The 25,960-nt window shown below is 35.9% G+C and overlaps 1 protein-coding gene across 5 annotated transcripts; it reads right to left on the minus strand.

The window, feature by feature from the left end:
• Positions 1-292: 292 nt before the first annotated feature.
• Positions 293-4,698, minus strand: LOC143557085 (uncharacterized). Of its 5 annotated transcripts, XR_013139509.1 has the most exons (5): positions 4,653-4,698; positions 4,510-4,550; positions 1,992-2,035; positions 1,568-1,770; positions 293-1,053 (listed from the first exon to the last, which is right to left on the minus strand). XR_013139509.1 is itself a non-coding variant. In XM_077046245.1 (3 exons), the coding sequence occupies exons 1-3, from the start codon at positions 4,543-4,545 to the stop codon at positions 957-959; spliced, it is 336 nt and encodes a 111-aa protein (XP_076902360.1). In that variant the 5' UTR covers positions 4,546-4,628; the 3' UTR covers positions 293-956. The 5 variants fall into 5 exon arrangements, 1 of the variants encoding a protein (XP_076902360.1); XR_013139508.1 differs by lacking the exon at positions 4,653-4,698 and having other exon boundaries at positions 1,568-2,035; positions 4,510-4,525; XR_013139506.1 differs by lacking the exons at positions 4,510-4,550; positions 4,653-4,698 and having other exon boundaries at positions 1,992-4,038.
• Between the last annotated feature and the right edge of the window lie 21,262 nt (positions 4,699-25,960).

The following is a 25,960-nucleotide window of genomic DNA, read 5'->3' on the forward strand; positions in this document are numbered from 1 at the left end:
TGGTCAAGATTGAAAGATAGATCTAGATCAAGAGTGTTTTATTTTAAGTGTTAGTTTGATGTGTTAAAGGGTAGTTTAGTCATACTATGTATAATAACTTACTAATTTGTCAACTAATATGTTTAGAATGTCCTATTTTTAAGCAATTATTCTCTCATCCTTCCATAATGTTAGTAATATAATACTAGTAGGTGTGCCGGCGTGTTGCGACGGGGACACAATGAAAATGTGTTCAGTATGGTGTTGTATTGCAGCGCAGGGGTGATGCAAAGAGAAGTCAGTCAGTAAGGTGGTTTATTTATTTGGAAAATAAACTGTTAATTACATCATAATATTAACATAAAGTAAATGCCATTAATAATATGTACACAACCATTTCATATAATAATGATGCTATTTAATTATATAGAATATCGTTGAAACTATAAGATAGAAAGGACCAAACCGAATCCAAGCCCGGACAATCGGACCTTTTTTTCTTCGTTCAGTTTAAGTTCGGTCTGGTTGTTAGCCAATAAGTACCAGTAAATGGTTTGCAACATTTTAATGAGTGATCACATATACATTGCAAAACTTAGTAACATAAGAGAATAACAAAAACACGGGTTTGACTTTTTGACTTTTTTCATGACTTTTAGATGTGTATGACACACTTAACTGCCACTGTAGGTAGAGAATGAAAAAAGGTGAAAGCAACAAAGGAAAATGAAACGGTTCCAATTTTTTGGATTTTTTAACCAGAAAACGCAATCGAGACAAACAGGAAGAAACGGTTCGGGTTGTATTTTCCGGTACATATCAGGGCTCAAATCATTGACCACTTCCAGCAGTTGACCACTTCTTCCATCATTACCTGTAACTGATGAAGCTTGTGTAATCCACTTGTCTTTATCCGAGTCACCAAACACCGGCCAGGCTGCTTGTTGCTGTACATTTGTAACAGGACATCAACTCCATCAATAGGACACCTGCAAGCTACATCTAGTATATGGGTTGTGATGGGCAGGTGGGACCGTGCAGTAGTATGCCCTCCTAAAACGTTCACCCGAACTTCTACATTAAAAAGATCAATGTTAGTGTAAAAGGTAAACACTTATTTAGTATAGTATAGAATGGAAACAGATGTCAATGACATAACACAATAATTTTTATACACTTTGTTTTGAACAAAAAATTGATTGTAGGGAACCATTTTGTCTTGTAACCCTCTTGACGAACCCCAATCAATTTACAGTATCAAACAAAACAATTGGATAATAAAGTTGACATTTTTACTAACCCATTGTGGGTTCGTGATGGTTGAGCCTGGTTAAAAAATTAAAAGTTATGTTTTTACACTTCCAAAAAAAGAAACAAAATCAATAATTTAGTAATTACTATAAAAAGATTGCCTAATCAGTTTTAAATAATTTTTCTAGATGGTGTGGAGGGATTAAAAAGCCAAATCACATCTAACCCTTTTGTTTTGTTTGAATGTGCTCTTTCAAATGTAAATAATAAAACTGAGATTTGAAACCTTCATCTCATCTATAAAGAAAAAGTAAAGTCAAATAGAACTAAAATGAACCTGCTGTGAATGCTATGAAGAAGTTTATAGTAGGCGATAAGCATTGCACCTTTATTAAGAGCATCTAGAAAAGGTTGAGTGACACAAGCAAGAATGGGTCCGGTCATAACCTTAGACCCGACTTGTTTGGGCTGGGTCCTTTCAGAAACAAACCTTGTTAAGGCATGAAGTCCGGATTTAAACTCGGGCCTCATATCGTCCACCTACATATCACAAACAACTGAACAAGTATCACTATTTTGCAAAATAAAAATAATATAAAAATGTGTCCCTCCTTCGACTGTTTTTGAGTGCCGAGTTCCTCTACATAGGCTAAGAAAGTAACAGCCCGTATGATAATCGGCTCCTGATAAATTAAACACTAATATAATTACAATCCTTGTATAATATTATTCTCTAGGTTTACAAGGGTACACATATTTACCTGACTTGTGCATAAAATTTATATGCCGTCAACTCGATTCCTTCCTGAAATATACACAAAGAAATAAAATGTTTATGAAGGCGTTGGTTCACCTTAAGTTTTAACTTTCATCTCTAATAGATCAAATAGACATAGTCATAACAAAAGTTAAAAGAACATGTATAACGGGTCCAAATATTTAAAATCATATTTAACACAAGTTATCTATAAATATATATTTCACAATCTGCAAAAAAGTTTTTCAACTCAACCCAAGCCAACCTACTTTATCTAACAAACCGAGAATTCAATGAACTGTTCGATAAAAAGTTCGTTTATGTCTGTTTAACAACAAACGAACGAACACGAACAACTTCTTTTTTTTTTCATTAAGTTAAACGAATGAAAAAAAAACTCGTCTTGTTCCGTAAATTATGATCCTGAACATATGTTTATGTTTGTTCATTTATTCATGTCTACATTTGATGATTATGTTTGTTAGTCTAACGTTTGTTTTAGTTCATTCCTTTATATATTCAGTTAGATTTTTTCGAACCACAACAATTCAATCTGGTTTTTATTATTTATTTAGTCCCAGCAAATTGTTCACGTTTAATTCGCTCGGTATGTTTGTTCGTCTACGTTTAATTATTTCATTCAATTATGTTTGTGAATCGTTCGTTTATACTATTAACAAACGAACACAAAAACAATTGTTTTCTTAACGAACGAACACAAAGAAAAACCTTTGTTTGTTTATGTTAAATTCAATCTGGCTTTTATTATAATTTTAGTCCCAACAAATTGTTGTTCACGTTTAATTCGCTCGTTATGTTTGTTTGTGTACGTTTAATTATTTCATTCATTTATGTTTGTGAATAGTTTGTTTGTATAATTAACAAACAGACACAAAAACTATCGTTTTCTTAACGAACAAACACAAATAAGAAACCTTTGTTTGTTTCTGTTAAATTCAATCTGGCTTTTATTATAATTTTAGTCCCAACAAATTGTTGTTCACGTTTAATTCGCTCGTTATGTTTGTTTGTGTACGTTTAATTATTTCATTCATTTATGTTTGTGAATAGTTTGTTAGTATAATTAACAAACAGACACAAAAACTATCGTTTTCTTAACGAACGAACACAAATAAGAAACCTTTGTTTGTTTATGTTAAATTCAATCTGGCTTTTATTATTTTTTTAATCCCAGCAAATTGTTGTTCACGTTTAATTCACTCGTTATGTTTGTTTGTCTACGTTTAATTATTTCATTCATTTATGTTTGTGAATCGTTCGTTTATACAATTAAAAACGAACCCATAAACACTCGTTTTCTTAACGAACGAACACAAATAAGAAGCCTTTGTTTGTTTCTGTTAATGTTAAACGAACAAATGTGCTCAGTTCATTTACAAACCTAACTTTAGTGCCTGAAATTGAACCATATGGACTCATGCTTGTAGATGAAAACACAGAAGATTTTTCATCAATCCCGCCTCGTGCAAATGAATCCGCAGTCGAGTGTCTTCTTGGAAAAATGGCCTTAGGAGTCCTTGTTTGGGATGCTAACAAAAGGCTTGGTGATATAAGAGGTCTTCAGGCTGATATTAATATGATAAAACACAAAACATCAAACTTGGTCACTAACTAACCGGAAGAAGTCAACTCCATAAACTCGTATCTCGCCATCCTTCACACACTCATCATGGTATGAGTTTCCTACGTATGAGGATTGACTCCCTGTTTTCATCATCTTCTGCAACACATGACATCACCTGTTAATCTAAAAAAGATTATTTTGTTGAATAAAACATTGAAAATGAATTAAAAATCTTATGGTTAATCGAATGAAAGAGATAAATAACATAAAATAAGTTTTTTGGAAGTTTTGGATGTAGAAAACCAAGCATCCAAATCATACTTGTTTGTTGCAGCATCGTTTAAAGAACCAGAACCTTTAGCCACACATGATATAGCAATCAACTGACATATAAAACACATACCATCTAATAAAACTCCTCCAAATGTCTGTTTTGTTCTTAAAACAAACTTAAGCAATAGAATTACTTTGATGATTGTCCATCGACAAAAGTCATCATAGCATAATCAAGAACATGTCATGAAAATAAAGAAAAAAGGTAAATCATTATATTAACAATTAATAAAGATACACATGAATAAGTGTGTGTGTAACAATATTCAAAATTCAATCTTCAAATTTTGTTTGTAACTCTGCAAAGAGCTTACCCACTATTAAAGTATATGTATTGAAGAATTAATATACTATAAATTTCATTTAAACTCATCTTCATAGAAAGTTATAAAATTATCAACAAAAAAAATATAGAAACATGTTGAGAAGTACATAATCAGAATATGATATTATCATATTATCACTTTCAAATGATTAAATTGAAGCCATAACCTAATATGTCATGAACAGCCTACCAAGCAGGATCCAGTTTCTTCATCTAACACAAATCACGACCAAAATGCAATTAAAGAAATCCATTGAATTGAAATTGAACAAGACAAACCTGGATTGCGTTTGGAGGAGTCAGCCAGATCAACATTGGTCCTGTTTATGATCGATAGTCATAAAATTACGGTGTCTAAATCATAATTAGGTTAAACAGAGAATCAAATCAAATCAAATCAAATTAAGTTGAATAGTAATCACCTTAAATTCAATGCTTTGGTTGAAACAATTGTAGATTAGACAGCCGGAACTCAAGATGTTGCATTCTGATAGTATAAATAACCATATGTAGCGATTCAATTGGGATTGGTTTGATGATTTGGGGGTTTCAGTCGTAACCGATAATTGATAAATGATTCACACCATTCAATTGAGGGAGTCGGTTGGAATGCTCAGGCGAAGGATTGCTTCTTGTTAACTGGGATAGTTGCCGGAGTGTTAATGAACATTCAATATTACTGCGTCTCATAATGGTTGAATATGAAAAGTTGTCATTATGTATTATAATATAACTAGCTTTATAGCCGTGTAACACAAGATGATCTAAATAATTAAGTTACAAATATAGTAATACATGATGTATATAGAAAAATGTGTTATATCTATGTTTGTATCATTATACATAAATTGATTTTATTTATATCATAAAGTATTTTTTTCAAAAAGATGATTTTAATAAAAAATTGCATGTGCAAAAACATACACAAGAACACTCCGTTCATTGAAAATTTATTCTCAGTATCATGTATGTATAATTGAAAGAAATTTGGTTATGAACCAATTTCATAGAATACTTCTCATATAATAATAGTTTTAAGCTACACCATTAAAAAGATTTTGATAATATTGAGAGACTAGGTTAACCCGTTCAATTTTGTGAATGTTTTGCTTCACTTGAGTATAATTTTGTACGACATGCTTCACATACAACTTTCTGATCGTTATTCAAGAAAAAGTCAATGCTGACACAAATGTTTCTAATTTGATAAAAGTTAGAAGTATTGATAACCATGTCAGAAGTTGATATGTGAAAATGTATAATATAAATAAAGAACGAATCACAATTAAGCTTTAAATTTATAAAAACGAAAGTCCTATAGAAACCACACAAAACCGGCAAGTGTACCGATCATAAATAGTATAGCATCAAGGAAGTCCGGATGTCGAACTCAAAGACACGTGAAAACGTTTATGATTAAGAAAACTCTAACTAAGACTCACCAAAATAATATTTAAATGATTTATTTTAGAATTTATTAAACTACTTAACTTAATTAAACGAAAACTTTTAACAAAACTCTTTGAAAACTTTGACTGCAGTGATAAAAACGTCTACCTAGGTATGAATCATGTTGAAAGATATAACAAGACAACGGATTGAAAACATTCAAGACACCGGTTATAAAAGATGACACAACCAAAACTTGTTTAAGAAAGTCAAATTACCTCTCAGTCTCTCTAACAAACTTTAACTTATTTTAGTTGATTTTTAAAGAACAAACCGGAAAAACAATTATTAACGTGTTCAAATATCGACTCTCCTTTCGGTCTCCTCGACACACTATCCTAATGGAAACGAATACTACGCAACCAAGGATAGAGGAACAATTTAACTTAACCCAAATTAAACCAACTAATTGCACATAAACACTCAAACTTGACAAGACAAAACCCGCTCTCGCGCGGTCTTAATTCTAACAAGTATAAGCAACGAGAAATATTACTTCTTATCACCTCTCGGTCTCAAAGAAGGTGTATTTTAACTGATTTTAGATGATATATTACCCACTTATCCCTACGGTTGCGCATCCCGCAAATAAACCCAAAACACCAAGTAAAGAGCTTAACAAGCAATCAATTAATCAAAACCGATTCAATTAACTAATGCAAGAGGATTATAAGTAATTACAAATAAAACACAGCCATCACACACAATCTAATTTATGGTTTAGTTAAACTTTACATCAATAATTTAAGTCTTGAACATTAATAAACCATTAAACAAGTTAAAATTATTCAACAATCATCTATCCTAGGTAGAACAAACAAGTTTAGCCTAACATAGATTTTGGACAGCAGCAAACACTTAATAAAAACATCACAAACATCATCATAAACATTATAAAATTCATTCAAGATCCAAACTCAATCAATTATAACTCAATCTATCAATCAATTGCAATACAATGTAAAACAAAAGACCAAATCAATCAAAGTTAAGGTTTTTGACAATAATTAAAGTTTAAAGATGTGTTACTAAGTAATATGGCTGAGATTTGTGATGTATTGAAGCCCCTAGCAGCTGCCCAAAGGTTCCTTCTTCTTTTTCAGCCGCCAATAGACACCAGCCGCCTCCTTTCTTCCTTTTTCTTTTCTTTTTTTCTTGCTGCCGTCGGCTGATGAAGCTGTCCGATCGGAACTTTAAGGTTAGGGTTAGGGTTCTTGTGTATTTCGGGATTAATGAATGAATTATAGCTGGAAACTCTTTATTTTAACTTAATATAATATTATACAAGGCTCCTAACTTGTGGGCTTGGGTCGGGCCTTGATTAAACTTTGAAACTTTGATACTTAAACCCTCCAAGTTCTCTTTTTCTTGCCTTTTTTTTCACATCTTTCCATAACATACACAAAACATTTCAACTTTGTAAAACTTTGCACTTAACCTCCTAAACTTACATAAATTTGATATTAAATCATTAAAACATTATAAAATTGTAAGGAAATATAAGTGTGTTATTCAACACATCAAACATCCCCACACTTAAGACTTTTTCGTCCCTGAAAAAGATTTTACTGCAGTTGGATCAGAATCGGAAAATCAAAGTTAAATCAAACATATAGGTTATATTTTAAAGCTCAGAAAAACGCAAAAACCGCGATCATCGATATTCTTGTCCACCTAAACCCATGCCTTAATCTTTACCGAGACAAATAAGATCCGACAATAATACTCAGTGGTTTACACAATTAAGACTCGCTTATTTTCTGCTTTTACCGGACCAGACCACCCCAACTTGACTTAAACCTCAAAGTTAGCAGAATTAAAACTTTGTTGCTCCATATTTATGAATAGTTAAGACGATCAAGGGTATTTTTTATCCACCTAAGCTTAAGCATCAAAGTCTACCAAGCAGCCATTAGATATGATTAAGGTTCAATTATTTATAGCCAGTGCTCCCCACAACATGACATACCCCCGTTATCAAGCAATACCCCAAATCCTTCACCATAGGTGAGTATGCAAAATTTTATCTGTAGGGCTTACATGTAGCGTGTCCCTTGTGGTCCGTTTCTTAATGGTAATGAGACGCGAGCAAGGGGACCCCACATGACTAACAGCGTGGATGATCAAGTCTGTAGTGTATTTGTACTTTCGTACTGTTATGATCATGTTTATAGACTTAAAAGGGTTTGCTCTTTGGCTTTATTTTAAATATTCACAACCCCACTTAGGAATTGTGAATACCCAGCTAAATAGATTGCATACAGACCCATGGTCTCCGGACCCGAAGCATCCCATCAATACAGGATTTAAGGTTATAAAACCATACGTCGATGAGGTGTAAAACACTAAACTAGCATTTTAAGATTTATATCACAGGCTACACGGCATACTCTAACGTTAAACCTACCCAAGCATCATATGATAACGTATTCAGATTTTTAAAAACTTATGATATTTCCAATTTTTCATACCAAAATTTGAGGCTTGAGTATGGCCCGACCTTTCATTGCTTATTTTCCACGGACAAAACGCTTTACCCACAAAAGATTTCCGTTTAACCGTTTTATCAAATTTGCCCTTTCATTTTCAAGGCTGAGCCTACCGACACATCCCAAGTTAAGTGCGTTTTCTTTTATTTATCTCATATTATTAGTAGTTTGAAAAATCGATTTCCGAATAAAATCATTATCTCCGACTTTAACGCAAAAGAAACTAAAAACAAGGGACATTTTTTTCTTTTTTTTTCTTTTTTTTTAAACTTAAACAACGTACGAAAACGAAAAACAAGTGAAAACTTTTTATTTTTTAAATTTTTTATTTTTAAATTTTTTCTACAACTAAGTAAAATAAATTCCCATCCCCACACTTAGAACAAAATCGTCCTCGATGAGAACAAGGAAAAGAAATAAAATAAAATAAAAACTGAAAAATAAAATTAAAACTTAAAGCAAAAAGTAAAACAGAGAACGGGTTACTCCCCTGGTTTAGATGCAGATTCTTCATCAGCTGTGTATGACTCAAACGAACGACCGTATAGCATTTCATTCGCGGCCGCAACCTCGGGTGAACCAGTTCCAAAACGCCATCAGAGCTACCATGCGCATAATAATACCTGTAAAAACTCAAACTCGCTCGCATGAAGCGGCGTACAAAACAGAAAACAAATACATAAGAAATAAACATATTTTTGTGTTTTTGAATTTTTTTTGAATTTTTTTGATTTTTATTAAATATTTTTTTTTTGTATTTATAAATATAAATAAAAATAAAACAAATAAAAACAAATAATAAAAAGACTCATAATACAAACTCTACAACTCGGGCTGTCTCCAGAGAGCGCTTAGTGTAACGGGTCCTCAGCCTGACCCCAAATCTCAATTTCAATCAGGTGGCTTCTCCTTAATCCGTTTTCCACTCGACCCGTTTCGTTTTATTTGTCTACTAGTAGTCAGGAAAAACTTACCAGAAAAATTTAAAGAGATTTTGAAAAACTGAGCGGGTCGGACCACCAAGACTTATACTTGCCCGGACCAAACTTTATACGAGTCGTGTAATGAAGGAGGATGTCATCTTTGCTGTGTGTCAACTTTTTATTTTGTTGTTTCGTAGGTCGTATCCTGTAAGGCCCCGAACCCGGTGACCCTACTTTAGCGTCGGATTTACTCATAAACACAGTTCTTCAAATCAGAGTTTATTAAAACTTTTCGCGGAATATAAAACATCAATCATTTGTTACAAAACATTAAATCTTTTCTTTGATACCATAACACAAAACTTTATATTTAAAACATCTTTACTTCTTTCTTCAGATGCCAGCCGTTCAATCCATGCCATGTGTCATCCTCATGCTAACTCTATAATCAGCTCACCTGCGTGCATACTAAAAGTCAGCTACGATGAGTGAGTTCTAGTAAATCGAACGCCATACAATACATACACATACATACATATCTGTAGATACATATCCATACTTCACTAGTTACCCTTCTGTTCTACATACATACTTGCTACCATACATACATACATACATATCTACAATCACTAACCTCAGTCTACCGAGAGTACGTTCATAGTTCACCGTCTATACCTGTACTCAAGGTCGTGAACACGTACAAGGTTCGCAGTCCTTACCTATGTTCACCATCTATGGTACGTACAAGGATCGCGGTCCTTCCCTATACCATAGTACATCCACAACACGTACAAGGTTCGCAGTCCTTCCCTATGTTGCAATCTAATTCATAGCACGTACGAGGTTCGCAGTCCTCCCCTATGCTACAAAATCAGCACGTATAAGGTTCACAGTCCTTTCCTATGCTGAAATACATCCACAACACGTACAAGGTTCGCAGTCCTTCCCTATGTTGCAACCTAATTCATAGCACGTACAAGGTTCGCAGTCCTCCCCTATGCTACAAAATCAGCACGTATAAGGTTCACAGTCCTTTCCTATGCTGACGCCTATCTACATTACGTATAAGGTTCGCAGTCCTTATCTACGTTTACATATATCATCTACTTCACGTATAAGGCTCGCAGTCCTTAACTACGCCATCACCAGCCGAGTCTATGTCCGACAGAAGCTAGAGGGATTTGCCATCCTAACTTACTATGTCGAACGTAGAACTCACATGCCATTCGTGTACCTATATACACATACTTACATTATAACATAAGAACACTCTAGGCATTCCTTACCTCATTCATTTAACAACCATACCCCTTGTCGTTACGTGCAATATCCGAAGATCGTTCACGCCCCGACAAGTATTCATTTGAAATATTCATACATCTTCGATATATAATATTCGTACCTTTATTTTTAACCTGACAGTACGCGCAATATCCGAAGATCGTTCGCGTACCGACAAACAATCATTCATATCTATCACACATATCACATATGACATACACTTATCACTTAGGATAAATGTATTAACAACACATCGAGTATGCACACAGCCCCGAAAACATAACAAAGGAATGGGGCTAGAAACTCACCTGAACACGGTTACGTTCACCGTTAATCGTAATCCCTTTCTTCAGCTGTGCACGGCTGACTGTATAACAAGTACACGTATCAAACAACTATCACTACTCATATCATCTTTCTAGTCTTAACTACTACCCACAACGAACGGGGGTCCGGGGGCAGCACCCCTGGCAGCGGGGTCTAGGGGTGGCAGCCCCTAGCAGGGTCCAAGGGGCAGAGCCCCTGGCTGGGGTCGAGCTGCCAGGTCAGCTTGGAAAAATTTTATTTACATTAACTGTCTTAACACATTTTCCATTAGGTTTTTAATTTATTTTCTAAGCGAACTTAACTTTAGGCGAAGTTAAACCTTAAGCGAACTTAGCTTTAGGCGAAGTTAAACCTTAGGCGAACTTAGCTTTAGGCGAAGTTAAACCTTAGGCGAACTTAGCTTTAGGCGAAGTTAAACCTTAGGCGAACTTAGCTTTAGGCGAAGTTAAACCTTAGGCGAACTTAGCTTTAGGCGAAGTTCATCAGGCGAACTTAGCTTGCAGGCGAAGTTCATCAGGCGAACTTAGCTTGCAGGCGAAGTTGTCGTCTGCAGGTTCTGTTCGCTCTTAAATCCTTCGTTCCTTAACCAAATAACTCGATTTAGGTACCCATGGAATCGTCTGACCAGCGCCTACAAACCCCAACTATCAAATCGACCTAACATCGATGTTTAGAGGGTGCGATTTAGGCATATAGGTTACGGGTCCTTTTTATCAATCGATTAACCCATCAAATCATAACCATTTTCAGTAAGTTTAGCTTTGTTGGATTCGTTTTTACCATACAAACTCAGATCTACCATTTCTCAAATCAAACCGAACCTATACGAACGATTTCTAACCATAAACGTACCTTGAACGAGTCGAACTTACGAACACGAGCTGGTCTTGTTGCTTTGGTTCGTCACGACGATCTAGCACCAACTAACGTTTACTCTCTCTCGGATCCTGCTCGTTTATGGTGTGTGTGTTTTGAATGTGTAGAGATTAGAATGGAAAGAGATGAGGTTTTGGGTTTTATGGTGGTTTAGGGGATATTTATATCCCTTAAAGCCCATGGACCTAAGGCCCATTCTCATTTAACCCATCTCAATTAATCTAACACTAGCCCGACTCATACCAACTCCTACTCTATTATTTATTTCCCGAACCCGAGTCAACTTTCCCTCTATTATTAAGTAATAATTAATATCATTTTGGAAATTTCGGGATGTTACAAGTCTTCCCTCCTTAAAGAGGTTTCGTCCCCGAAACCTAACTTATTCCCTATAAAAGGAAAACTTCTTATATTTACACGCTTTATTGAATCGCCTTCGCTTTCTGAGTTATCCTTCTTACTTCCGACTTTGCAGTCATCGAATGGTGGTCATGTGTTTTAGCTATTTAAGGTAGCTTGTCCATGAGACCCTCGATGTACCACAACTCATCTCATACCTCCAAGGGCTTCGATTAGTACTTTTAACACTATTGTCTAAAACAACATTTCATCATAACATAATAATCATTCATAACCTACTCAATATATTACACGTCACTGATAACCATAAGTTTTAAACCTTAACACACAACAAGTCCTTAAGCAAAAGCAACTTAATAAAACCATTGCATGAACAATTATTCCTTCATCAAGCGTTCCTCTCTGCAGTTTCCCCAAGTCTTTATCTTTCCGCACCTCCCGCCCCTGATTCCTTGCAATCCCTAGCCATGTGGTCAGCTTTTCCGCATTCGTAGCACTTTGGACGATCAGGGCAGTCTCGAGAGTAATGCCCACCCTTTCCGCACCGATAGCACCTATCTGTCCCAATCCTGCATTCCCCCGGGTGCACTCGCCCACACGTCTTACACGCATCCTTGTTCCCAACCTTGGCCTTCCTCTCATCAGTTGTTGTCACCATCTCGCCAGACCGCTTAGCAGAGGTAGCCCATTTCTTCTCCTTCTTTTCCCCCACCACCACATCGTCCTCAGCCAGGTCAGCATAAACCACTTCTGCAAGTTCAACAGCAGAGTCAAAAGTAGCAGGTTTATTTGCCCTGACCAACATGCGGACTTTTTGTGGCAATCCCCTCACATAACATTTGATTCTTTTGACCTCAGTGTCAACCATATCAGGCACCAACCTAGATAGTCGGTTGAATTCAGTAGTATACTCACGATGCGTCATCATACCGGCCTTTAAATTCAGGAACTTCATCTCCGTCCTTTCAACCTCGGCATCTGCGCAGAACTTTTTCATCACCAACTCCTTCAGATCGTCCCATCTCAACGCCTTGATCTCATCCCTAGTCTTTCTCTGCTCCACACCTTCCCACCAATACATAGCTTCTTCCTCAAATGACTGAGTAGCGTAACCCACAGCTTGGTCGGGACGGCATTCGCTAATGCGGATAACCTTGTCCATAGTGGCTATCCATTGGAGAGTAGCGATTGCGTCTCCCAACCCAGTCAGCTTTGGCGGGTCGCATCCTTTGAAGGACTTATAGTTGCACCCACCTTGGCCTCTTCTCCTGTCATCGACTTTCACAGACTTATCCTCACTCGAGGCCCCTCTTTCTCCCTCCCCATCCTTCCTACCATCACCACCCGCCCCTTCAGCAGTTCGTTCACGGCTTCCAGCAGATCCTTCGGGATTCAGGTTCTTCACAGCAGCAACTACAGCTTGAACAATGGCTGCTTGAACTGCAGGGCTAAGTTGAACTTCTTCGTTGTTGTTCTGGTCTCCTCCAGCGACGCTTCTTTCATCTTCGGTGTGGGAAGCTTCTTCTACCGAGGGTTGCCGGACAAGACGAGGCCTGCCACGACGTCCAGTGCGACCCCCAGTTCCCACAAATTCTCCAGCTCCAGCCATCAGTATTCTAAAAGGGACAACACAAACATCCTCACTCAAGGAACTATATAGTACAAGGATAGCAAGGCTAACAGGTAATAACAGTGGCCAGCTGTGACTAGCTGATCACATTGCTTTCCGTGTCCTATACACTTCCCTTTATGAGTCTCTTTGTGCTGGTTCTACTTAAGCAGTTAGTCACATCAAACAATCAATTAGTTCTATCCTTATCGTTCACATATCTTTCCTTTCTCATTAACATATATCATTTAATCATGCACTTTACCTTTACTGATCTTGCTTGAGCGACACATGGCATTCTTGAACTGGCATCTTCTTTCCTTTCTTACTTAAATCCCATTCTCTGTTCGAGTCTAAGCATGTAGGATGCTTAAATCTCTCGAACTTATGCTCTGATACTAACTTGTAAGGCCCCGAACCCGGTGACCCTACTTTAGCGTCGGATTTACTCATAAACACAGTTCTTCAAATCAGAGTTTATTAAAACTTTTCGCGGAATATAAAACATCAATCATTTGTTACAAAACATTAAATCTTTTCTTTGATACCATAACACAAAACTTTATATTTAAAACATCTTTACTTCTTTCTTCAGATGCCAGCCGTTCAATCCATGCCGTGTGTCATCCTCATGCTAACTCTATAATCAGCTCACCTGCGTGCATACTAAAAGTCAGCTACGCTGAGTGAGTTCTAGTTAATCGAACGCCATACAATACATACACATACATACATATCTGTAGATACATATCCATACTTCACTAGTTACCCTTCTGTTCTACATACATACTTGCTACCATACATACATACATACATATCTACAATCACTAACCTCAGTCTACCGAGAGTACGTTCATAGTTCACCGTCTATACCTGTACTCAAGGTCGTGAACACGTACAAGGTTCGCATTCCTTACCTATGTTCACCATTTATGGTACGTACAAGGATCGCGGTCCTTCCCTATACCATAGTACATCCAGAACACGTACAAGGTTCGCAGTCCTTCCCTATGTTGCAACCTAATTCATAGCACGTACGAGGTTCGCAGTCCTCCCCTATGCTACAAAATCAGCACGTATAAGGTTCACAGTCCTTTCCTATGCTGAAATACATCCACAACACGTACAAGGTTCGCAGTCCTTCCCTACGTTGCAACCTAATTCATAGCACGTACGAGGTTCGCAGTCCTCCCCTATGCTACAAAATCAGCACGTATAAGGTTCACAGTCCTTTCCTATGCTGACGCCTATCTACATTACGTATAAGGTTCGCAGTCCTTATCTACGTTTACATATATCATCTACTTCACGTATAAGGCTCGCAGTCCTTAACTACGCCATCACCAGCCGAGTCTATGTCCGACAGAAGCTAGAGGGATTTGCCATCCTAACTTACTATGTCGAACGTAGAACTCACATGCCATTCGTGTACCTATATACACATACTTACATTATAACATAAGAACACTCTAGGCATTCCTTACCTCATTCATTTAACAACCATACCCCTTGTCGTTACGTGCAATATCCGAAGATCGTTCACGCCCCGACAAGTATTCATTTGAAATATTCATACATCTTTGATATATAATATTCGTACCTTTATTTTTAACCTGACAGTACGCGCAACATCCGAAGATCGTTCGCGTACCGACAAACAATCATTCATATCTATCACACATATCACATATGACATACACTTATCACTTAGGATAAATGTATTAACAACAAATCGAGTATGCACACAGCCCCGAAAACATAACAAGGAATGGGGCTAGAAACTCACCTGAACACGGTTACGTTCACCGTTAATCGTAATCCCTTTCTTCAGCTGTGCACGGCTGACTGTATAACAAGTACACGTATCAAACAACTATCACTACTCATATCATCTTTCCAGTCTTAACTACTACCCACAACGAACGGGGGTCCGGGGGTAGCGCCCCTGGCAGCGGGGTCTAGGGGCGGCAGCCCCTAGCAGGGTCCAAGGGGCAGAGCCCCTGGCTAGGGTCGAGCTGCCAGGTCAGCTTGGAAAAATTTTATTTACATTAACTGTCTTAACACATTTTCCATTAGGTTTTTAATTTATTTTCTAAGCGAACTTAACTTTAGGCGAAGTTAAACCTTAAGCGAACTTAGCTTTAGGCGAAGTTAAACCTTAGGCGAACTTAGCTTTAGGCGAAGTTAAACCTTAGACGAACTTAGCTTTAGGCGAAGTTAAACCTTAGGCGAACTTAGCTTTAGGCGAAGTTAAACCTTAGGCGAACTTAGCTTTAGGCGAAGTTCATCAGGCGAACTTAGCTTGCAGGCGAAGTTCATCAGGCGAACTTAGCATGCAGGCGAAGTTGTCGTCTGCAGGTTCTGTTCGCTCTTAAATCCTTCGTTCCTTAACCAAATAACTCGATTTAGGTACCCATGGAATCGTCTGACCAGCGCCTACAAACCCCAACTATCAAATCGACCTAACATCGATGTTTAGAGGGTGCGATTTAGGCATATAGGTTACGGGTCCTTTTTATCAATCGATTAACCCATCAAATCATAACCATTTTCAGTAAGTTTAGCTTTGTTGGATTCGTTTTTACCATACAAACTCAGATCTACCATTTCTCAAATCAAACCGAACCTATACGAACGATTTCTAACCATAAACGTACCTTGAACGAGTCGAACTTACGAACACGAGCTGGTCTTGTTGCTTTGGTTCGTCACGACAATCTAGCACCAACTAACGTTTACTCTCTCTCGGATCCTGCTCGTTTATGATGTGTGTGTTTTGAATGTGTAGAGATTAGAATGGAAAGAGATGAGGTTTTGGGTTTTATGGTGGTTTAGGGGATATTTATATCCCTTAAAGCCCATGGACCTAAGGCCCATTTTCATTTAACCCATCTCAATTAATCTAACACTAGCCCGACTCATACCAACTCCTACTCTATTATTTATTTCCCGAACCCGAGTCAACTTTCCCTCTATTATTAAGTAATAATTAATATCATTTTGGAAATTTCGGGATGTTACATATTCTCACTTTCAAGTTCGTTTGATTCAAGTATACATGTTCCCTCTTCTGTGGTGTCTCTGAGAATTAATCTTTCTATTCCTTCAATGTCACCTCCCGGGTCAAATTGCGTATCATCTACTTCCATAGAGGTATCCTCCACAAGCTCTTCATGACAACCCTCGATATCCAAGACAACCACATTCGCCTTCTTGACCTCCGTCAAAGTAGATGCAATGATAGCCGGCAGCTTCCTCTCTTCATCTAAAAACGCATACTCAAAGTGGGCAGGCGAATCCTTAATCTCTAAGGAAGAAGGAGGAATCTCGACCGAAGGTCGGTCAATCGGATCGTCTCGTACGATCTTAGCAGATACACCAGAATCAGGGTTATGCGACTCGGTGTCGTCATCTAAGGACTGATTAGTTACGACAACCATCTCAATCTCTGGAATCTCTCTATCGAGAATCTGGGTGTCGGAGGCAGATCCTCCACAGATTTCGCTGAGAAACTCCCCAACATGCTCCATGATGGTATCAATGAAGTATAAGGAGTCATCAGCAGCCTTGGGGTGTTTCAGTGACTGTCGAACGTCAAAGGTGACGTTCTCATCCTTAACTCTTAAGATTAATTTACCCTCGCAGACATCGATCAACGCCTGTGCAGTGGCAAGGAATGGTCGGCCCAAGATAAGTGGGAAACTATCATCATCGTTCATGTCCAGGATGACAAAGTCCAACGGGAAGATGAACTTGTCGACACGAACAAGCATGTTCTCGACCATCCCTCGGGGGTATTTCACAGAACGATCATCAAGCTGGATACTCATATGGGTAGACCTCGGTTCGCCTAGACCCAACTTGCGATACACGAAATACGACATGAGATTAATACTGGCACCAAGATCTGCCAGCGCATGGACGACCGTATTATCACTCAAGATGCAGGGAATTGTGAAACTCCCAGGACCGGACATCTTTTCTGGTAACTTTCTCTGCAAGACTGTAGAGCAACCAACACTCAGAGGAATGGAAGAGACTTCGGCTAACTTCTCTTTGTTTGAAAGAATGTCCTTAAGAGGGCATTTGCGTGAGTGCCTCAAGGAATGGGACATTAAGATGAAGTTGCTTCAGAAGATCAAGAAATTTGGAGTTCTGCTCCTCGTCTCTATCCTTACGGACTCTCCCGGGATACGGGAGTCTAGGTTTATAGACTCTCGGTGGTGTGCTGGGTAATGGTTGGTTCTCGGCCTGTGCTGTACTTCCTGGGCTGTGCCTTTGATGCACCCTGGCCGGTGGAGACTCCAACTGAATCTCTTCGTCTACCTGCTCCTCCACATCTACCGCAGGTTTGTTAACGACTCCTCTCGTCGCCTCTTGAATCACGGGCTTGCTACGTGCCCCCGCACCGCTCCTCGTCGTCACAGCCTTCGCAAACGCCGTCGGATTTTGTTCCGTGTTACTTGGAAGTGTACCTGGCGACCTCTCATTTAGACGACTTGCTATCTCTCCCATCTGACGCTTAAGATTTTGAATTGATGCTCCTTGATTTCTCATGAATGACTCGTGCTCCCGGAATTTCTCTTGAGTTTCTTTGTGACGGGAGTCCCCCCGAGTCATATACTGCGACAACATCTGTGTCTGCTGTGCCATCATCTCCTCTAACGTGGGCTTCTTTTCCCCACTACTCGGTCCCTCACCGGAATCATGGAATAGGCTCTGACGTTGCTGGAAGCCGGACTGATTTCCGTTCCTCCAGTTTGAGTTTTGGTTACCTCTCCACCCCGAATTATAAGAATTGAAAGAATGTTGATTTCGGTTTGTATTATTAACGAAGTCGACTGCCTACTCCTGGAAACCTACGGGGCATTGAACGGTATCGTGTCCCCCTCTGCAGATCTCGCATAACTTACTTTTCACCTGCAAGCCCTTCACGATCTTTGCTAACGCTTCAACTTGTGCCGCAAGTGCAGTGCTCGTGTCCACCGAATGCATGCCGCGTGATAGGGAATCAACGGTTTTGGTACTCTTAACTGGTGGTCGCTGGTATCCACTCATGGCTAAACCGTTAAATAAGGCAATGCACTCATCCGTATCTTTCGTTGTCAGTAAGTTGCCTCCTGCAGCAGTGTCAAGCATATTCTGAGTCGCGTATGTCACTCCGTTATAGAACTTTTCAACAACCGCCCAGTCTTGCAAGCCGTGGTTCGGACATAAAGAAAGTAGGTTTTTGAATCTCTCTCACGCCTCGTAGAAACTCTCAGTGTCCTCCATCTGGAAAGAATGAATCTGGTTACGCAAACGAGCGGCCTTAGCCGGAGGATCGTATTTTTCCAGAAATTGGGTCTGCATGGCAGCCCAAGTAGCAATAGACCCCTGTGGGAGGGACTCAAGCCACAGACTCGCATGATCAACGAGTGAGAACGGAAAGATTCGGAGTTTTATGGCGTCTTCGGATACGCCGGCAAGATGAAACGTGTCGCAGATACGTGCAATACGAGTGAGATGAGAATGCGGGTTCTCGTGGAGCAACCCGTGAAACTGAGCAGAATGAGCAATCGTGTTCAGAACGTTAGATGGAATCTACCAAGTCGTTTGAACTCCTATAGCTGGTGGAGCAATGCTGGATCTCGCGCCAGCATCGACCGGACGGGCCCTGTCTGCAACTGTCCTCCTTGGTAGTGGATTCGCGTCGCCCATAATCCTATCCCTAATGACGGGTTCAGAAAAAGTAGGAGAAGAAAACGTATTACCGACGGATGTAGATGAACTGGAAGACGGTTTTGTACGACTATTAAAATAAATAAAATAATTATTAATTAGCTAAACTATTTTAAACTAATAAACAAAGCAAATAAGAAAGAAAAGTAGTAAACAAGGCAAATCTTAACTCGAGTCGTTCTTAATACGCCTCTAACTGTGTCCCCGGCAACGGCGCCAAAAACTTGATGTGTGAAAATGTATAATATAAATAAAGAACGAATCACAATTAATCAACATTGGTCCTGTTTATGATCGATAGTCATAAAATTACGGTGTCTAAATCATAATTAGGTTAAACAGAGAATCAAATCAAATCAAATCAAATTAAGTTGAATAGTAATCACCTTAAATTCAATGCTTTGGTTGAAACAATTGTAGATTAGACAGCCGGAACTCAAGATGTTGCATTCTGATAGTATAAATAACCATATGTAGCGATTCAATTGGGATCGGTTTGATGATTTGGGGGTTCATTTACAAACCTAACTTTAGTGCCTGAAATTGAACCATATGGACTCATGCTTGTAGATGAAAACACAGAAGATTTTTCATCAATCCCGCCTCGTGCAAATGAATCCGCAGTCGAGTGTCTTCTTGGAAAAATGGCCTTAGGAGTCCTTGTTTGGGATGCTAACAAAAGGCTTGGTGATATAAGAGGTCTTCAGGCTGATATTAATATGATAAAACACAAAACATCAAACTTGGTCACTAACTAACCGGAAGAAGTCAACTCCATAAACTCGTATCTCGCCATCCTTCACACACTCATCATGGTATGAGTTTCCTACGTATGAGGATTGACTCCCTGTTTTCATCATCTTCTGCAACACATGACATCACCTGTTAATCTAAAAAAGATTATTTTGTTGAATAAAACATTGAAAATGAATTAAAAATCTTATGGTTAATCGAATGAAAGAGATAAATAACATAAAATAAGTTTTTTGGAAGTTTTGGATGTAGAAAACCAAGCATCCAAATCATACTTGTTTGTTGCAGCATCGTTTAAAGAACCAGAACCTTTAGCCACACATGATATAGCAATCAACTGACATATAAAACACATACCATCTAATAAAACTCCTCCAAATGTCTGTTTTGTTCTTAAAACAAACTTAAGCAATAGAATTACTTTGATGATTGTCCATCGACAAAAGTCATCATAGCATAATCAAGAACATGTCATGAAAATAAAGAAAAAAGGTAAATCATTATATTAACAATTAATAAAGATACACATGAATAAGTGTGTGTGTAACAATATTCAAAATTCAATCTTCAAATTTTGTTTGTAACTCTGCAAAGAGCTTACCCACTATTAAAGTATATGTATTGAAGAATTAATATACTATAAATTTCATTTAAACTCATCTTCATAGAAAGTTATAAAATTATCAACAAAAAAAATATAGAAACATGTTGAGAAGTACATAATCAGAATATGATATTATCATATTATCACTTTCAAATGATTAAATTGAAGCCATAACCTAATATGTCATGAACAGCCTACCAAGCAGGATCCAGTTTCTTCATCTAACACAAATCACGACCAAAATGCAATTAAAGAAATCCATTGAATTGAAATTGAACAAGACAAACCTGGATTGCGTTTGGAGGAGTCAGCCAGATCAACATTGGTCCTGTTTATGATCGATAGTCATAAAATTACGGTGTCTAAATCATAATTAGGTTAAACAGAGAATCAAATCAAATCAAATCAAATTAAGTTGAATAGTAATCACCTTAAATTCAATGCTTTGGTTGAAACAATTGTAGATTAGACAGCCGGAACTCAAGATGTTGCATTCTGATAGTATAAATAACCATATGTAGCGATTCAATTGGGATTGGTTTGATGATTTGGGGGTTTCAGTCGTAACCGATAATTGATAAATGATTCACACCATTCAATTGAGGGAGTCGGTTGGAATGCTCAGGCGAAGGATTGCTTCTTGTTAACTGGGATAGTTGCCGGAGTGTTAATGAACATTCAATATTACTGCGTCTCATAATGGTTGAATATGAAAAGTTGTCATTATGTATTATAATATAACTAGCTTTATAGCCGTGTAACACAAGATGATCTAAATAATTAAGTTACAAATATAGTAATACATGATGCATATAGAAAAATGTGTTATATCTATGTTTGTATCATTATACATAAATTGATTTTATTTATATCATAAAGTATTTTTTTCAAAAAGATGATTTTAATAAAAAATTGCATGTGCAAAAACATACACAAGAACACTCCGTTCATTGAAAATTTATTCTCAGTATCATGTATGTATAATTGAAAGAAATTTGGTTATGAACAAATTTCATAGAATACTTCTCATATAATAATAGTTTTAAGCTACACCATTAAAAAGATTTTGATAATATTGAGAGACTAGGTTAACCCGTTCAATTTTGTGAATGTTTTGCTTCACTTGAGTATAATTTTGTACGACATGCTTCACATACAACTTTCTGATCGTTATTCAAGAAAAAGTCAATGCTGACACAAATGTTTCTAATTTGATAAAAGTTAGAAGTATTGATAACCATGTCAGAAGTTGATATGTGAAAATGTATCATATAAATAAAGAACGAATCACAATTAAGCTTTAAATTTATAAAAACGAAAGTCCTATAGAAACCACACAAAACCGGCAAGTGTACCGATCATAAATAGTATAGCATCAAGGAAGTCCGGATGTCGAACTCAAAGACACGTGAAAACGTTTATGATTAAGAAAACTCTAACTAAGACTCACCAAAATAATATTTAAATGATTTATTTTAGAATTTATTAAACTACTTAACTTAATTAAACGAAAACTTTTAACAAAACTCTTTGAAAACTTTGACTGCAGTGATAAAAACGTCTACCTAGGAATGAATCATGTTGAAAGATATAACAAGACAACGGATTGAAAACATTCAAGACACCGGTTATAAAAGATGACACAACCAAAACTTGTTTAAGAAAGTCAAATTACCTCTCAGTCTCTCTAACAAACTTTAACTTATTTTAGTTGATTTTTAAAGAACAAACCGGAAAAACAATTATTAACGTGTTCAAATATCGACTCTCCTTTCGGTCTCCTCGACACACTATCCTAATGGAAACGAATACTACGCAACCAAGGATAGAGGAACAATTTAACTTAACCCAAATTAAACCAACTAATTGCACATAAACACTCAAACTTGACAAGACAAAACCCGCTCTCGCGCGGTCTTAATTCTAACAAGTATAAGCAACGAGAAATATTACTTCTTATCACCTCTCGGTCTCAAAGAAGGTGTATTTTAACTGATTTTAGATGATATATTACCCACTTATCCCTACGGTTGCGCATCCCGCAAATAAACCCAAAACACCAAGTAAAGAGCTTAACAAGCAATCAATTAATCAAAACCGATTCAATTAACTAATGCAAGAGGATTATAAGTAATTACAAATAAAACACAGCCATCACACACAATCTAATTTATGGTTTAGTTAAACTTTACATCAATAATTTAAGTCTTGAACATTAATAAACCATTAAACAAGTTAAAATTATTCAACAATCATCTATCCTAGGTAGAACAAACAAGTTTAGCCTAACATAGATTTTGGACAGCAGCAAACACTTAATAAAAACATCACAAACATCATCATAAACATTATAAAATTCATTCAAGATCCAAACTCAATCAATTATAACTCAATCTATCAATCAATTGCAATACAATGTAAAACAAAAGACCAAATCAATCAAAGTTAAGGTTTTTGACAATAATTAAAGTTTAAAGATGTGTTACTAAGTAATATGGCTGAGATTTGTGATGTATTGAAGCCCCTAGCAGCTGCCCAAATGTTCCTTCTTCTTTTTCAGCCGCCAATAGACACCAGCCGTCTCCTTTCTTCCTTTTTCTTTTCTTTTTTTCTTGCTGCCGCCGGCGGATGAAGCTGTCCGATCGGAACTTTAAGGTTAGGGTTAGGGTTCTTGTGTATTTCGGGATTAATGAATGAATTATGGCTGGAAACTCTTTATTTTAACTTAATATAATATTATACAAGGCTCCTAACTTGTGGGCTTGGGTCGGGCCTTGATTAAACTTTGAAACTTTGACACTTAAACCCTCAAAGTTCTCTTTTTCTTGCCTTTTTTTTCACATCTTTCCATAACCTACACAAAACATTTCAACTTTGTAAAACTTTGCACTTAACCCCCTAAACTTACATAAATTTGATATTAAATCATTAAAACATTATAAAATTGTAAGGAAATATAAGTGTGTTATTCAACACATCAGAAGTGGTTGTCATTTTTCCTTAAATATTAACAGTTATGTGAAAAATACTCAATGTGCAAAATCACTAATCTTTTGACTATTTTCAAAAATGTCACTTAAATAAATTCGAAACTCAGTTACATTGAAAATTCTAACTTTCATTTGTTTTACATGTTCAAGTCAAAACTTTGAACCCGAAACAAGTTTGACGATAAATCTATTTGCGTTATCAAAATTTTAAAAATATTCAGATTATCCCCATTTTACACGTAAAAAAAATTAAGCCAAATGTTGTTAATTTGTACCAAAAAATCTATTTATCAACATTTAACCCGCAAAAATCAGATTTAAGTTTCACCAAAAACTCGAAGCAATCATTGATAAAAAAAACCCAATAAACTAAATAAAGTAAACTTTACTATATTTGAAAGTGATTGGTATATACTATACTTACAATTTAACACATATATGTATAGTTTTCTAAATTAACCGAATAATCAAATAGATAGATTCAAATCATATATTTAATTTATATATTTATATGGCAAAGTACAAAAAAAACCAATAGATAAATGAATTTATTTTATAAATGGATCAACTATGCATATATTTATAATTTAATGATTAAAAAATTACTTTCTAAATTGAAAGCATATTAGTGTTTTTTTTAATTTAAAATCTTCAACAACATACATAGTATAATATATTAATGATAACATTTAAAATTATATTCTTTTCAATATTTAGTAAACATGGTTTGTTGTAGATTTTTTGGATTTCACCAAGTATGTTGTGAAATATATTCTAACAATGTATATTAGTATAATATGTAAATACTTTTTGTATAAAAGTGTATGTATATAATTCAAATAGAGTTTAAAGAAAAGTGAATAATTAATTAGATATAATATAAATGGAGTATAAAAGGAAAGTGAATAATTATTCTATGTCATATATTAGTTTTGGAGGAAAAACAATTGTGAGAATTAACCACAAACTGACACGTGTCACAATTATTTCACTTTATTAGAATAGGTAGATATAGATATTTTGTTTTTTTAACTCAATCTTCTCATATTCGGTGAGTTATATTAAATCATGAACTAGCACACTGTATGGGAAAATATTTTCAAGCTTAACAATACATTATAATTAATTACATTATATACTGACATAACTATTTAATATACGAAAAAAGAGACGCACGTAGTGAATAATGAATATTCCGTTCATTCTTTTTTTTATCCTTTATAATAAAATGTTTTCCTCGATAATATATTATATTCGACTGTTATATATTTCACTGATCTTATAAATCAAATTCTGATTTCACAATGAACTAAAACACAGTGTATATGAAAACATACGGGATATGACGATCAAAACACACTGGGAATCATGAACAAAAAACACAACATCGTAAGTAAAAATAGATAAGACTTATCAAAGATAATCATGAACTAAACACTCTGTATTCAAATAAAAAACACACAACACAACAACGTAAAAAAATTATTATATGTTTAAACAAAAATCACTGGAACATAACACACCATACTGTATGGATTTTTTACTCACCATACTGAACGTATCAAAAAGCAAAAAATTAAAAAAAACATCAAAAAATTATTATACTCAAACAAAGTGAATAAAAAAACATGTACATAGATCCGAAGAACATAACACACCATACTGAACGTATGGATTTTTTTACCTAATTGATGGTCATCATTGAAGGTCTCCATGTTGAATAATATGTATTAATTAAGTAGATTAATAGATATAAAAAAATATATCGTGATTAAAAAGGAGGAAATTTTGGATCAATATTAATGAATTATGTACATACCATAATAATCAAAAAATCCTACCCTTATTTGATCATCTTAATCTAAAGGCCATTAACTCTTCTTACACTTTTTAGAAAAAACTTACTTATTATTATAACCTTGCTATATATATATATATATATATATATATATATATATATATATATATATAGATATATAGGGGATGGTTCAATAGAGAAATGATATTACTGCAAGAAATGCGAGAAATGAATATGGGCAACTAGTTTTGTTTTAAGTTTTAAATGTTTAAAGCTAAATAAAGAAAGTATTAATCATTCTCTTTTCTTCAATTAATGTAACTAATAAACCATAATACTTATCTATTTAATTAATATAACTAATAAATTATTTTAATTGGAAAATATTAAGAACTCATTTATTTTTATAACTTATTTTGTGTCTTGAATTTTTATCATACACAAGTATAATTTATTCATACATTAAAATTTCTTTCTATCCAAAACTAATTTCTTCCAACTCAATATATTAATATCCATCAACACATACTTAAATTATAATGAATAATAC

This window comes from Bidens hawaiensis, unplaced genomic scaffold (genome assembly GCF_021521415.1).
Source record: "Bidens hawaiensis isolate Kalapana, Puna unplaced genomic scaffold, B.hawaiensis_p1.1 tig00018801_1, whole genome shotgun sequence".
Taxonomy (NCBI): Eukaryota; Viridiplantae; Streptophyta; class Magnoliopsida; order Asterales; family Asteraceae; genus Bidens; species Bidens hawaiensis.

What these genes read in the sequence shown, in the direction of transcription:
- LOC143557085 (XM_077046245.1), bottom strand. Translation starts at nt 4,545, where the DNA reads ATGTTGATCTGGCTGACTCCTCCAAACGCAATCCAG. An exon ending in CTCCTCCAAACGCAATCCAG is followed by an intron (nt 1,771 to 4,509) that starts GTTTGTCTTGTT and finishes TGTGATATGTAG; the next exon opens with GTGGACGATATGAGGCCCGA. An exon ending in CTTCATAGCATTCACAGCAG is followed by an intron (nt 1,054 to 1,567) that starts GTTCATTTTAGT and finishes TTTTTAATGTAG; the next exon opens with AAGTTCGGGTGAACGTTTTA.